At 35.7% G+C, this 16,737-nt stretch overlaps 1 protein-coding gene across 2 annotated transcripts in view; it reads right to left on the bottom strand.

Moving 5' to 3' along the window:
- The window catches only part of LOC121323202 (calcium-binding mitochondrial carrier protein Aralar1-like), a 26,137-nt gene extending 9,628 nt beyond the window's left edge, over positions 1 to 16,509 (bottom strand). Inside the window, exons 1-10 of one of the 2 annotated variants that reach the window (XM_041264099.1) lie at positions 16,418 to 16,509; positions 15,302 to 15,355; positions 10,003 to 10,145; positions 9,050 to 9,165; positions 6,960 to 7,099; positions 5,686 to 5,832; positions 5,130 to 5,268; positions 3,700 to 3,793; positions 3,295 to 3,379; positions 1,022 to 1,106 (exon numbers count right to left, since the gene is read on the bottom strand). In XM_041264099.1, the coding sequence (XP_041120033.1) occupies positions 1,022 to 1,106; positions 3,295 to 3,379; positions 3,700 to 3,793; positions 5,130 to 5,268; positions 5,686 to 5,832; positions 6,960 to 7,099; positions 9,050 to 9,165; positions 10,003 to 10,145; positions 15,302 to 15,355; positions 16,418 to 16,429 (1,015 nt within the window). In that variant the 5' untranslated portion in view covers positions 16,430 to 16,509. Of the gene's footprint in view, positions 1 to 1,021; positions 1,107 to 3,294; positions 3,380 to 3,699; positions 3,794 to 5,129; positions 5,269 to 5,685; positions 5,833 to 6,959; positions 7,100 to 9,049; positions 9,166 to 10,002; positions 10,146 to 15,301; positions 15,356 to 16,384 lie in introns of both variants that reach the window. The other variant, XM_041264098.1, reaches the window with a different exon arrangement.
- Between the last annotated feature and the right edge of the window lie 228 nt (positions 16,510 to 16,737).

The following is a 16,737-nucleotide window of genomic DNA, read 5'->3' on the forward strand; positions in this document are numbered from 1 at the left end:
TAGAACGTTATATATATATATATATATATATATATATATATATATATATATATATATATATATATATATATATATATATATATATATATATAAAGCTGAAATCTGTATAAGCATACCTTATACTTAATTTAAATAAGACTGTCTTAACTATTCACAATGGCACTATGCTATTCATGCTGGGAGTTTCGATACGTGCCATTCTACAGAATGAAGTTAATGACTTTCATTGTACTGTACTATCATTGCCACACACATTACACCTTTCTGGTGCCATGAACATATATTGCAGCCCAAGTGGCTTGTCAGTTCTTGCCTAACATCAACGGTCATTATTTTAGACTACTTTTCAAACAAGCTGCAGGAATCCACGATTGAGTTTCTCTTCACAGGAATACATTTATTTTCTGTAAAGAAAATCTGTGATGCTCTATAGATCTTTTCCACTTATTTACTTCTGTCTTCTTAATTTAAGATTTTGTGACTCTTGTAAATTTCTACCATAAACCATTTTAACAAACCACAGAGAAATCTCCACAATTTCAACACATGTTACGCAATGTCAACATCTATGTCATTAATATATACACCATACTTTATTCTTAATATATATATTTCAATGGTACACGTGGCATTAAACAAATTTATAACTCAACATTTGTAAATATGCATACTGTATATATTATAGCAGCAGCTCAAGATAAAGCTTCAGGAAGCCTTGTCCATTTCAAGCATTATCCCTCTGGTTTTGTAGGTATCATTTTCATCAATTATAATTGGCATGAACTTCTGTATGGGTCTGGAAGATCTATGTCACTACTGAGCTTTTACCCTGAAGACTGTGTGGAGCCAGAGGTGCCACTGTAGCACAATGTCGGATCTTCTGATCACAGACTCAAATAAGGAGTTTTCCAGCTGAGAATCTGCCGCACAATGGACTGCATCTTAGCTGATCTGCACTACTCTGCCAGTATAATATTACATGAACCTGGGCCTGTGAACAGTGCGCAGACATGTCACTCACCTCCAGCAACTGCGCCCAAACTGAACCTGTAAGCAGACTCGGCTGCCTGGAGCCAGACAGGTCGACCAGCTTCACCGTAAGATTGCTAGGAAAAAGGAAAACAAAATGGATTTGGAGAAATATGTGGGAGCAGAATTATGACTGCAAAATCAACCTGTATAAAAATTCCTGTGAAATAGATATTACAACATTCTGAGTGCAAGACCCACTCCACAAAGAGAAATCTGGAACCGTTACAACTTGGAACCCTTTTGTATAAATGTATCATTGACATGCTGCTTGAGCCAGGAAGAATTTCTTAGCCGAAGTCAAATGGCCATAGATATTTTATTTAATACTGAAATTCATGAAATGTTCATATTTTTGTATAATAGGTTTCATTTGTTGAACTTCATACAGTAGCTAACCATTCTTTACTAATACAAATGTACAAAAATCACTTTTAGGCACATTCTGCAAGTTTTAATACATATCCTTCCGACAATGAGAAAGTTCTGTTAAGATTTCCGAGAAGCTTGAAATGTTGGATTTGTATTCTCATACTCTTGTGCACACGCACACAATGGAAATACTTGCACAATCCTGGCCACTAAGCTGGATAAGTATCATACATCCTTTCACTCCTGCAAAAGATTCAACAACCAACAGCACACCCAATTTATATTGTCTTAGCATAGGAAGAAACTACAGGAACTTTGGAAGCTCCACACATCCTCCAAGTCCAAAGGATTAAATGTGTTTTTATACAAAGCTTAAATCTTGCCAAAAGCTACCCCGACTAAAGATGTCTAAGTTTCTTTTGAAAGAACATCACTTTGATCAGACAGAATATCTTTTCTTAGGTATCAGATCATATTTCAAAGTTTTCTATGGCCTTTTAAGACCAATAACTGACATTCCACAGCATACTCAAAATGTTTACATAACTTAAGACTTTGATAAAGGTTTCATGACTGACTTTACCTTACCTGTTGCCTCCAGCTAAGCATTTATTTATTGTGAAAAGTTTTTCACACGTATGTTGCCATGAGTCATTGGTAGTATCAAAAAACAGTACAGTTACTCATTTATATATTGTACCTTGAACTTCAATCATTCTGTTCTTTGCTAAAAAATATAATTATAGTTAATTATGTTCCCCAATATACAGGCATTTTAAGATTTTATGTAAAAGTAACAACAAAATGGGATGATAACCAATATGTACAGTCTTGTCATAAGTAATTAAGATGGGGTGTCTGTTTACTTATGATAAGTGCCTATTTAGTCCTGCCCTTTGTTGGATTCAACATATTTCTTAGCTCTAAGCCAACTACACACCTATCTGTCACCATCTATACTACAGCAGCAGCCTATCCCAAGTAAAAATATGTAGAGCAGTCACACAGGACAGTCCACTCAGACCGCAGTGTGTCTCAGCTAAGATTAAAATATTACATTCATACAGTATATAAAATCTTTATCCTTTCCTTGTATTTTGTTCATCTGTTTCATACAGGCACAATACAAACGACATAAAATATTAATACACATAAACAAAAATCTTAAACTGTTTTTCTTTTGTTTGTTTATACTTTAGTACATATACACTGAACAAAAACATAAACGCAACATGTAAAGTGTTGGTCCCATGTTTCATGATCTGAAATAAGATTCCAGAAATTTTCCATACAAAAATGCCTGATCAACTCTATGCGAAGGAGATGTGTCGCACTGCATGAGGCAAATGGTGGTCACACCAGATACTGACTGGTTTTCAGATCTACGTCCCTATTTATTTATTTATTTTTTTTTTTTTTAAGGTATCTGTGACCAACAGATGCATATCTGTATTCCCAGTCATGTGAAATCTAATGAATTTATTTCAATTGACTGATTTCCTTAAATGAACTGTAACTCAGTAAAATCTTTGAAATTGTTGCATGTTGCGTTTATGCGACCTATTTATTATTTAAGCTCATTTTGATATCCACCTTGTTCTGATACAGAAAGGCAAAACCAGAGATTAGCCCAGTGTATCAAATAACAAAGGTAGTTTAAGAGCTTAAAGTTAAACAGATTATTTTGGCATAAGGTTTCTTATTTTAAGAGGAACATTAGATGGTACTTCAAAGTGCAATTAATTACATTGTGACTTGTATCCTGCTAAATTATTAACACTAAATAACTATCAGACAGTTGACAGGGTTTGGAATATGTACTATATTTATTTATTTATTTATTTAAAGAACAAAGACATAAGAAACATGCTTTTTCTGAAATGCTTCACCTACCTGCCGCTGCATTTCTGCCAGGTTGTAGGGCAGGGCACCCTCCTCCAGTGGCGCTATTCTCTCGATATCTGCCAACGTGAGCCGCCTCCAGGCAAAAACCATGGGAGAGAAACATCTCATTAGAGAAACTGCCAACTGAAACCCAATCTTTGGCTATTCCCTCACTATGTTTACAGAGGATGAAGTAAGATTTTCCACAGTTTATTGAATTTTTTTATAATTTCACTGCTGCATTTAATATCAGCAATATACACAGCTAGCCAAGGCAGTCCAAAAATACTCTCTATGCATGCAACCCACACTGTATAGGAGCCAAATGTGATTTATTCATTCTAATCTGCTCTATATATAGGATGCATTATGTTCGTTAAATCTAGAAGAAAAAGGTTAAATTCAAATATTTACCCAGTATGAACGAAAAGGTCAGAAAGCTGGTAAAGGATGTCGATCTCCAACGGTGTAATCTGACCAAATTTATTGGCAGCATGAACAAATTCCTCTGGAGGACAGACAACAAGATATGAAGTTGTTATTTTAACATGGGCACAGACATTAGGTTTAAACTGTAGTATGTACAGGCAGTGGACAAAAGGGCCACCATAGGCAGCAATGTGTTTTCATTTTATTAAAAAATATGTGACCATTGAATTAAATATTGCATTGAATAGTCCATCTCATTTGAAATATCAGTAATTCATGTATTTTTTGGTGTGTTAGGGGAACAATTTACACAATTAACACAAAATATTTGCTGTATATCAGTTTGTGGGTTTTTTTTGGTCCAACTCCTGTACTTTAAATGGTAAGCATCTTCAAAACGTTGTATCTATTGAATTTTTCCATTTTATTTTTTACAAAGTTTACAATCATCTTGATGTTTCAATTCTTATTATACTATTACTGCAGACCAGGTGGGGCCAACAGAGCTGAATGTTCACTGCATCGTGTGATTTTAGAGCCGACAACTAGAATTCTACAAGCACAGATAATGCCAGATGATACAGAGAAAACGTACTTAAAGAAAGCAATACTGAAGCAATAAAACCCACACATAATGGTTGTAAACACCAAATAAAAAGGTTAGGGAAATTAAAACTACTTACCCTTTAAAAAAAACATTTTTTTTTTCAAGTCATAGTCTACCTTTACAGGTTTCCTTTCGTTTTAAAGCTAATCTAGTTCTAAACTGCTAACACATTTTGTGCTCTGTGCAGCACCAAGATACTTGTGTGTTAACAAAAGACACAAGAACTATACTTTTCACAGACTACACAGACAATGCATAATGCAAAACTCATTCTAAATGTCACTGACTTTTGAGCTACGCTGTCTTTTTCTTTTTTTAATGCACATGCCAACTGTATTTCTGTTGCGTTTCATTTTCTGGTTGTCACAGATCGCTACATGACAGGGTTTTCAACTACAGGAGATGTACGAAGCCCGAGTTGTACAGGGAGACAGGCGATGACAAACAAGAAGCCACAAAAATGAACTAAGCAGCAAATCAACAAGACAGCAGAATAAGAATCTGTCAATATGCCAGAAGTAAATATATTACAGAGTTACTGCATATTAAAAACTGGCATTTAGTCAGTTACCTCTGAATGTCAGCTGGTAAGAACAACTGTATGTTACTGTGCATGTTACTGTTGAAGAAAGAATCATTTTATCATGTTCAAACACATTACCCATTAGAATTGTGTTAACGAGAATACTATACAGCTTTTAAGGTTTAGTTTGCCTGAAAGTCATATAAAATATATTTCACCTTATCCTGAGTAACCTACGTTTTCTGCATGTAAAATTTAGTTCCATAAACATGAACAACATTTTACCTTTAGTAACCTGTATATCTTTCCGTGATCCCGCTAAAGTGCTGTATATTTTTCGAATGAGCTCCATGTTGTTTAGCAAGGAGTTAAACGCATTGAAGTACGAGAAGCTGACTTGATGAGAGATGCTTCCACCTGCCACCTGCAAGAGAAAACGGACCAACAGTGACTCACTAGCACTGTTAAAATAACTGATCATTACATTCAACTCAAACATACTGGGTGATCACAAAGTGCAGCTAATATGTAAAAAAAAAACACATTTACTGCAAAGCTATGAAACTTGGCAGGTTGATTCACCCCAATCGATGGGACCACCAGTTTGGGTCACGGAGGACCCTGCAATGGTGCCCCAAGTGTTATCTAATTGAGTCATCATTCGCTTCAAGGAGGGCTTCCATCACTGAGAAATCACAGAAAACAGAATGCACAACTTTAACATGAACACAAAACACCTTTTGGCAGATGAGGTCATTCACCTTCTACCAATGCCATTTAAACGTGCCACCAATCCAAACGAAAACCTACAAATAAACGTACTAAAATGTTCTTTACTTACTGAAACCAGGTTCTCTTCAACAAAAGGTGTGAGCATGTAGGACCGGATGGTCACCATGATATCACTGAAATCTATGGCTGTAATGGCACCACTCTTGGTTTTATCCTTCTGAGCAAAAGCTTGCCTTGCATGTTCCAATTGTAACTCCTAGAAATTGGCAAGAAGAAAGGATATGACATGATACTTCCTGTTATACAGGCTTTTGAACTAGGTAAAGAAGCGGAATTTAAGCCAAATATGTGTTTTTTTGTTTTTTTTTTTTTTTTTTTTTTTTTTTTGTTTTTTTTTTTTAAATTGGGGGGGTGGGATACTTTATATAATCTTTAAATTTGGCTAGGCTACACAATTATACTATACCGATATGTTTTAAAAGAATAAAACCATGTAACCAATAGAATGTCTGGAAGTGCTTATTTAGTTTAAATAAGCTGTAAACACAGCGATAACATTTACTTTTACAAGTTAGTCGTTCCAGTTAAACCCCCTTTCTACCGCACACCTTGCGAATGACAGAAAAGATTGCTTAATAATGAAGTTGGGTTGTACCTCTGGCAAGAGTCCTTAGGGGTAACAAGAACACTTACAGTATATTCAAACGTTATAGACTTCTGACAAGTTCAAGTAACACTGTTGTATAAACGCCTTGACTAGACCCACCCCTCCAGCATCTACCAAGCATGTCTTGTTTCGGGACACCATGCATCAAACGAATCCACACACTTTCTTTTTGTTGCGCTCTTAAGTTTAAAGAGTACAGTGTAGGTGGTCCTCCTGATTTGTACCAAGTTTTTAAATTTCTCATTAATATTAAATCAGGCAGACTACTTTGTGGTTGACCATCAGCAATGCCTGCAGGGTACATCTGAACACATTTATAAACTCCCATGAACAGTAACAACTGTATTTACAAGATATAAACTATGTCAGTTCAAAAGAAAAATCCAAAAGTCACAAACTAATATTAAGTGTATGTAAAATAATGATATATTAATACAGTGAATAAAGCTGTACTGCATATGGCTATAGTTGTAAACCTTTGTGTCATTAAATGCTGTAAAATATAGTTTCTATCTGTAAAACTGTTTAAGCTAAATATTAATATAATGTTCCTATCCCAAGTCTGGTGGCTGATGCATGAACACTATTCTGATAGTTTTGATAACACCACAAAGAAACCATAAACTTTATCAATACAATAACTATTTGGAAAACGTTTTTTAAATAGCAACATGACCAATAGTGAAGGTGAGATAATACCTACAATCAGAACTTACCTGCAAAAACTGAGTGAACTCAGAATAGCTTAGGGGTTTCTTTCTGTCATGGCCAAAGTGAAGTCTAATGAATTCACAGTCCCAATTAAAAGGGATATGATGGTGACTAACTGTCTGTCCAAATATATCTTTGACATTTTCTATGAAAATGAAAAAACAAAAGAGAGAAATACTGAATCATACAATACCTTGATAAATCTATAACAAATAAATAAAAATATGTATATAACCAGGATGTGAGAAAGAAAGAAGGAACACATAAATAAGTTCTTAAGAAAAAATTAACTGTGGCAAAAAAAAGAAAATGCCACTTAACATGAGCAGCCTACAGTAGGTGTCTGCAATACCACATGTAGTCAGGATTATTGATAGCCTGCTGGAGGGACCACGAGGTGAAACTACACAAAAAACAATGGATGCCTCAGGGATCAGAACAATTTTAAGAAGAAATACTACATTTTATTTCAAAGACCTCCCACGGTAATTTCAACAACCTATTTGAGATAAATAATCAAGAAGATTTATGGCTTTTTTTTCCTTCATAATTTTTACTTTACTTTTTAAACACTACTTTTCTTAAAAAAAAAAAAAAAAACAAAAGAAAAAAAAACACACTGGTAAATGTTTGCTTTCTAGATTACAATCAACGCATTTCCACATATATATATTTTTTTATTTTGGGGTTAGTTAGTCTTTGCATTTACCTTATGTTCTGCAGATGTTTTGAGATCATTCCTCTGTTTTTATTAATCTTAAGCCACTTTCACACTGGCATGACCTACCTGGGTCAGAACCTACCCAGGTCAGGACCCAGTATCATGCTGGTCAGGTACGCAATTTCACACTGCTTTTGATAAAGCAGGGTTGACCTGAGTGACAGACGCAAGTAAACAATATGCGTATCAAGGCCCTGAAAGCAGCTTGTTACTGACGCTTCCATCCAAGCTTCTCTGGATTGAACCATCAGCACAAATGTTGAGCAAATGTTTCTACATCACTGCTGCAATCTGGCTCATGCTGTGTCTTAATCAACAGAAATGTTCCTCGTGGAAGTGAAACCTTCATGCAGGCATGGCTGTTTGTTCACGAACGGCCGTCAAACATTTTGTCTCACTGAACCCACATCCCGAGGTGTGTCGGCGGGGAACGGGGTTAGCCCGGGTACGACCCCGGTACGTGGTTTCATACTACGTGGGATTGTGACCCGGTAGCCGGAGCCCAGGTCCGGACCCGTGTAGCAGTGCCAGTGTGAAAGGGGCTTTATACTTTTTTCTTGTACACACAGCATACTACTAGATACTGTAACTCTTTATTATCTTACTTACTTTGCCTTCTATTGCTTCATAGTGAACCATTTTGTTGCTATGGATACAGGTTACAGTTTGATTGTTCTCCTGCCCAGGCTGATTCAAGATACTTTTTTTTTTTTTTTTTTTTTTTTTTTACTAGAAATGAAATATGAGGGGGGGGGGGGGGGGGGGGGGGGGGTAATAGGTCCACAAAAACCAGTACCAAATGAAAGTGTGCAAGCTGAAACTAATTAGACGTAAACGCTACATTTATAACAGTGCTTTTACATGTTTTCACACTTACATCTGATATACAGTAAGCACTGCATACTTCTCACGAATATCTAATCTATGAATACAAAAGCACAGGTGTTATTTAACCTTAAATATTTAAAATCCATAGAAGTTTTCCATTTCCCCTGTTATAGCAAATCCCCTTAAACTGAAAGTACATTTTGCTTGTTCTGTTCATCCATGTTTTGCACCACCTCCAACAGGAATGGACTGAGCTACAATAACTATGATGAAACACTCATTTAATCCCTGGTGACTCCAATGCTTTCCAGAAAACTAAATACATGGGATGTCTAACTCATAATCCTTGAATGCTGACCAGGTGGGCATGCTACCTGGAGCAGCTACAGCATGTTTAAAACTAAAAAAAGATTAGAAATGATTTTAATGTTTTATTTTCTTGAAAAATATTTGTTAATGTAGCTTTTAATATTGTAATATTTCAAGATCAACTAGTTTGTTTTGTTGCTTAGTAACCAAATTAGAGATACTTTTATATCCACTTACCAAAAGATATATCTCCAGTGCCGTTCTTGTCAAATAACTGAAAGGCTACTATAAACATAGCATCGGGGGCACACAGAACTGACTCAAAGGCCAGGAACTCTTGGAAGGAGATCAGCCTATTTTGGGAAAGAGCAGATATTGCTTAGAAAGACAGAACCTGAACAACTTTAAATCACAAAGGGTTTACTCAACAGTTATTTGAAATTAGAAATACAATAAAGCTGTGTTACAAAAAAAAAAAAAAAAAAGTCTACAATATCCATCCATCCATTATCATTAACCGCTTAATCATTTACAGTGTCGCAGTGAGGGGGAGCCCAACCCGGCAGACAGAGGGTGCAAGGCAGGAGTACAGCCTGGACGGGACACAAGTCCATCGCAGGGCACCACACACACACACACACACACACAGACACACACATATGGCAATTTAGAGTGACCAATCAACCTGAACAGCATTTGTTTTATTTATTACTGTAAAGCGAAGGCAGAACAGTCATGGAGAACCAGCATGGTGCATTATTTAAAAGTAGAACACAGAAGTACTGTATTTGGAAAATGAATTCTGAATAAAGAAAACAAATCTACATTTTAAATTTGTGAAGCAAGACATCATTTCTTATCATAAAAATGCAAAGGATAATGTATGCATGTCTGATAAAAGTGAAAATTCAAACTCTGCTGAGTAAAACAGCACAGGTCACTTCCTGTGCTGTACATCACTGTTGGTTAAAATGGACAGTGATTATGCAACAGGAAGCAACAACAAACGTTTAATGTCACAGTTGTATTTAAATTACTTTAACAAGCAAAGTAACAAGCACAAATTTAAAAAAAAAAAAAAAAAAAAAAAGATTTAACTGGTCTTTCAATCATGTCTTGGTTTGCTAAAATAAGAGGTTATTTGAAGTAAATATATTGTGTATTGAAGTATAGTGTGGGCAGACGCTCACCCATCTTTAGTCGTGTCTGCTACACCAGCTATCAGCTGCACTGTCTTAGGGTTGTGAAGTGGGTCTGTGTGCAGTCCAAGGTATTTCTGCACAAAATCTGCTGGGGTCATGTAACGCTCCCCATCCTTCTCCACACTCGAGTACTACAAAGAGAAAATATTATAATGAGTCAAATAATGATAGTGGAAGAAAGCATAACAAATACACTGTTATTAGACTTATTTGTGTTCAAGCAACAACTGCAGACCTGGTATTTTAAAACTGCAGTGCCCCAGTGCTTATCTGTGTTATACAGTACTAAAGCGTGAAATGAACTACATTCTTCTAAACAGGCACCTTCCTGTGTCTATATACAGGAGGTTAGAATACAGCTCTACAAAACATAGTAAACAAAAGGAGACCCCCCCCCAACAGTATTGTGTTATTTTGTTAACATTTTACAGGAAACAACGCAACAACTGAGATTGTGCAACATGGGCTTTTAGAGTAGCTTTCCTAAATATACAAATGTGAATAAAACACTAAAGGCAGCACAATGAAAACACCATGTTGGTACTGCAATATAAAAAAATGTAACCTGACATTTGAGTTTCTTTATTAAACATAAATGAGATTGCAGCGCTAAAAGTTTCACAAAATACCTCCTTCGTATCAACAGCTCTGCCGGGTTTATGGATTAACAAAAGTTTATTTCCTTAGCAGAAGAATACATGGGAACTCTGCAGCAGATTTAAATTGGTATGCAGAGTAAAGGCTGGTTTATATTTTATTGACAGCCGGGCTGTGTTAAATTGACTTTTTACCTCCCTTTATACTTTGTGGAGTTTTGTCAATGACATAGATTCGTATTTCTAGACGGCTACAAGTTTAGACATACATTTTAAATTGAATCAATATTTCGACTAGTACTGTATAGAGCTACCAACAAAGCCAAATGTAAAATACAGTTACAATTTTCAATGCTTTCAATATAATTTATATAGATTATTTTCACCTGCTCTAAAAAAACAACAACAAAACAGTATCATATGAATGCAGTTGGTTGTACAGTGAAAAGTAATGCCTTAAAGCAGGCCTGAGATGAAACCTGGGCATGTAAATGCAGAATGAGTTCTTGCAACAAAACACATGAACAGACTGCATCACCTTGGAACTACAAATATCTTCACGCTATGCAACACAGAAATATCAAAGATCACAGAAGGACATGTGAACAGGATACAGGGAGATACCACAAGAGGAACAGCACATGTGCCAGTAGTTTTCAGAAAGGGCACTCTCTGGGTAGAGTGCCAAAAACAGAGGATACCTTACAGCAGTGTTTCCCAGCCCTGTTCCTGGTGGCACACCGTGTCTGCTGGTTCTTATTCCAATGCAGCGCTTAATTGCTTAATTGAACACTTCATTGAACTAATAGAGTGATTAACTGGACATTTTCCCATTATTTTCAAGCTTTTCGTTTGTTGATATGGTTCAATTAAGCAATTGAGCACTGCGCTGGAACGAAAACCAACAAACACGGTGTGCCACCAGGAACAGGGCTGGGAAACACTGCCCTACAGCCTGGTTTCCAATCCTGGTCCTGGGGGACCCGTGTCTGCTGGTTTTCATTCCAGCCGAGTTCTCAATTACTTAATTGGATCCTTAATTTAACTTAATTTGCTTAATTAGACCTTTTTAATTGGTTTCCGCTTTTAAACAGTTGGAGATTTCAAGTTAACTATACAATTTTATAAGCAACTTGAAATCTGCAACTTTTTAGGAGCGGAGAACAATTAAAAAGGTCCAATTAAGCACATTAGTTCAATTAAGGGTTTGATTAAGTAATTGAGAACTCGGTTGGAGTGAAAACCAGCAGACACTGGGGTCCCCCAAAATCAGGATTGGGAAACCCTGCCCTACAGTACCATATCACACTTTCAAAATAGTACAATAGCACAAGCATGACTTAATATGCTGTAAATTAAAATATGAATTTACACTTTTGTGCATGATTTGACTAATAATATAGGGCTCAAGTACTTAATTGGATCATTAAATTAATAACCAAATTGAAATTGTCATGACCAACCTAAATGGTACTCTTGCTTTCTCGTACGTTTTACATTAAACCACAATAATGCAAACAAAGGCACAATCGTATGTTTATTCATATTTATATTTAAAAAGATTTTAACATAAAACTACAGGCTGCCTTAACTCTAGTGCATGCAAAGTAACTCATGAACTGGAAGCCTTCAAACAGCACAGGGTCAAATAAAAGATCTTACCCTCCAACGTTGTTTTAATGTAATCGAGTTATTGTGACCGTTTTAGCAATCAGTCTCGCACAAAACATGTCCATGTGTAATTGAACGGAGGTATAAAGAATTTTTAAAAAATGAAAAGAAACATGAAAATGTTGCTTTTTGCAATCATTTATATATTTTAGGGCTGCTCCGTTTAACAGATTAATTGGACAGAATAAATCAATTAAAGAGTTGATCAATTATTATTATTATTTTTTTTTTTTTTACATTTCAACCAAAATAAAACCAACCAATAGAAGATCTGCATTTTCTCAACATCAGTCCAATCATGAGTGAGCACAGGCGGGACATAAACAGTTGAAGGTATTTTCTGCGTTGTCTGAAAGTCTTGGGTAAGTTTAACCAATGGGAATGTCAAAGATCTGCCCTGGTTTTGCAGCTTTCCAAAAATTAGTGAGCAGATGCGGGACATAAATATGTCAAGGTAAGTGAAGAATAGATACATTTCACGCATATTGCTTATTAGAGTATTATTGAAAATTACAGTATATTGAGAACGTCCAAGTAATATTTCAAATATTTTTTTTATTTGTAAAAAGTAATCAGACAACGGAGGTATCATAGTCGATTTGGTTATGAACCAATTTTCAAGGACCTTCCTCAGAAAAAAAATTTGAGATTGCTTAAAAAAAGGAGGTATACAGCACAAATACTCTAACCGATACACAAAGGGAAGGGATATACTCGCCGCTTCCAAAATGTAACTTACTAAACGTATCCATGGCTTACTGGTAGCTGTCAATTAAAAAAATAAATAAATAAAAAAAATACTGCTGAAACTGTCTTTTGTTCAATACAGAAAAGGGGATATGGAACAACACTGGCTACAGCAATCTAGGATGTCAATCAAAGTCAGAACAAAAACATAAGTGTTACCAGTCACTTGTGCGCCACTGTAACACTCAGAAGTTTTAGCCAAACTCAGACTGATGTTCAACTAGACAAGCAGAAACGAAGGACACGATGAAGACACCTACTCCCCAAATAGAGGTAATTATGTGGAATTACTTTCTCTGATAGCATGTTAAGCAATCACCTGTCAATAGCCACAGTATTCTCAGGTACCTCAAACAAGAACGACTTAATCTCTTTTGTGCGTCAGGTTTTGCTACATGCAATAAAAAAGAGATGTACAGGAAGCCAAGTACGTAGCTGTAATGGGGATCGCAGCTCAGCTGTCTTGTGTTTTCAGGTATGTGACTGACAAGGGCCCCAAATGAACAGTTCTGTGAAAATGTGTTATAGTTACTAAAAAACCCCATTGGATTCTATTGATTTAGAAGTATAACAATGCAGGACAGCTGCTATAAGATTGTTACCTTTATTAAAAATGTGGATGGATTAATCTACCTATTAATCAACTAATGCCCATAAATTAACTGATCAAAAATTTTAAATGAGTGATAGTCCTAATATAGTTATATGTGGGAAAATGAACTTTCACAGCTAAACTTATTTTTATTAAGTAGCCATTTAGCGGACGCTTTTATCCAAAGTGACTTTTAGAGACTAGGGGGTGAACTATGCATCTCTTACAATAGGACCTCAGTTTTTACATCTCATCCAAAGGACTGAACACATGGATGTTAAGTGACTTGCTCCAGATCACACACAAGTGAGTCAGCTGAGCTAGGACTGAACCAAAAATCTCCTTGTAACAAGCACCTTTCTTTGACCATTGAATGTGTCACAAGCCCAATACCTTTTCATACATCTTCTAAAATGTTTTACTTTCTATTGGTTATTACAGTAAGTGACAGTATATAACAGATCACAACAAATATGTTTTCCTTACATGCAAATCACATACAGTTTGGAGATTTCAGAATCATCACTGCATTGATTTGAACAATAATGTCTATTGACAGAATGTTGTTGCTCTAAGTGTGCTAGAATTCAACTAAAGATAGTCTATGTTCAAGGAGATCCAAATTTAGTCCAGGAATGTGTGTGACCTTTTCTTGGGACTGGAGGGGCTTGACGGCACATACAGCTGAATGTGGCTACTCTAAAAACAGTATGCTACTGTAAATGTTTTTACAAATTATAATTAGTTCTAATTCTGTGTAATAATGATTCCACTTTGATATACGGAGGAAAAAAATAGTGGGGAAAGAATTAGAGACTGAGCAAGAAGACAGCAGAAGGGACAACAGTTCAGAAATAAGACTCCATAAGCATAGCAGTTTGAGACATTTAAACGTTTAATATGAGATAACATCTACTGTAGGAATCACAAGCAGCTAAATATTCATTTAAAAAACTTTCATCATGTTAAAAACAGCAATTCAATGGAAGTCTTATTTCCAAAGAATGTAACTAGAAGTTATAAAAATATCAAGGTAAATTACACACTTGTTGCTGTCTAGTTTGTAACTCCCCCCACATTTGACATTAGCACGAACCAGCTGGGCTTACAAGCTCTGTGGCCTACTGTACATATCTAATGAGGCATGTCATTTTTTTGTGAACTAACCACTGATGTAGAATTAAAATAAACATATTAAGTGTGTCCCCATTATTAGTCTGCTGTATTAATCAAGATGTGAAGGCTGCATGTACAAGTATCCTGGCTATTACTTATGACTATTTCAGAAGTCTGGCTGCGTTTCATTTTCATTGCCACGTGACATGAGCATGTAGGTTAAACCTGACCACCAAGGTCAAAATGCCACCAAAGTGAGCTAAAACAAAATACCAACTGAAAAAAAAATAAAGTTTTATAAAAAGGACTATTTTAAAATTGGAGTATTTGTTGCTGCCCTGACTACCAAGTCCTTTGTGACTTTCAAGTACCCTTCACATTTGACTGCTACTTTTCATAAACACTGTCATCTTAATTACACAATTTAGTTTGTAGATGCCATATACACTAAACAGTCCTATTTCTGTTCTATTGAACCATGCAAGGCAAATGGAATTTCATTGTTTTTTTGCTGAAATCAAGTAAATTTGAGTTTCACAGTCATAAATAACATGAACAGTCTTACCTTTGAAAATAGTGCTTTTAGTTCATTTGTATCAGCCCTCTTTGTTGACTGCACCTGTAATACATACATGTTTCATATAGTAATTAAAAACAGCTATAGGTGAAAACAGAACTACACTCAAACCAGAGCAGTACTCGGTATGACAAGACAAATGTAACAAACAACTTGGTCTTGCAACTTAGTAAAGACCAGTTACTAACCGATCTTGAATGAACTGCTTTTATCCAGACTGCTGACATTACTACTACACACTTAGGACTTAACTTGCCCTCTATTGAAAACACACAACACTTTATAATGCTTGTCTTTTGTATCCGTAACATAAAAAAAGGCTTACTGGCAATGTATTTCCCATTAACGGCATAAACATGAATGATTTTTTATTATTATTTTTTTTTAAACTGTCTAACGTTTTAAACGTTTTGAAAAAAAAAAAAAAAAAAAAAAAAAAGCTTAATAAAATATCATGTAGTGTTTAATAATTTAAGACTTTAACACAAACAAAATTATCACCGAGTTTTTTTTTTTTTTTTTTTTTCTTAATCGAATCTTCTGATTGTTCTCCAGGAGTGATAAAGAAAATGAAATGCTACTGTAGCTTGGCACCGGTAGCGTACACAAGCATCACACAGGTTAGAAAAACAGCACTTTGTAGGCAATGTCAACAAATATATTCTATATTATCTGAAATCCTGCACAATAATATTAAAAAAAAACAGCTGTCACACAGCAAAACTAGACCACAAAATGTACATTCAACATTACAGTACTTAACGAAATCCCTTACCACAATTGGAAATGAACTGATAGCAAACAGCGTGCACTAAATAGCTAAATAACTGATTAACTCGGTAATTATCGGAAACGCCAAGGATATATTATGCAATGCAAGAAAATAAACAGAGCTCAGTTCAGGCCAATGTCAGGCCGATCACAGTTGCAGAGATACTAAATCAACGCACGATTGCCTTTGTTTTTACAAAAAAGAAAAAGGAGCATTAACTACAATTTCACTTCAAAGTGCACAGACTTTAGACTCCAATACGTTCAATTACACACATAAAAGCAATTAAGACAATTTACTAAATTTAGTAGTGTACTAGTAACCAGAGTCACCTTGACCGCCATGCTGCGTCTGATGTCACAGTAACCAGCGCAGGCGCTTGTCTGTCCTATGCAAATAGGTTTCGAGTGTGGGAATACCAAGCACTGACTCAACCCCTAGCACAACTAAGGTTAGCCGTCCAAGGAAGGAAGCCTTACCGGTACTAGGCTGCTACTGATTTTCTATCTCATTTCCGTCTCTGGCTACATGAGGACGAAGTAGAGCCGGTTTGACAACGATGCATTGTTATACTCTGTCCATTACACATGCACATGTGAGTTACTGATAGTTTTGTACAGCACGTTCCTTTTGCAAACTACTGCCTATACTT

This window comes from Polyodon spathula, chromosome 11 (assembly GCF_017654505.1).
Source record: "Polyodon spathula isolate WHYD16114869_AA chromosome 11, ASM1765450v1, whole genome shotgun sequence".
In the NCBI taxonomy this organism is placed as follows: Eukaryota; Metazoa; Chordata; class Actinopteri; order Acipenseriformes; family Polyodontidae; genus Polyodon; species Polyodon spathula.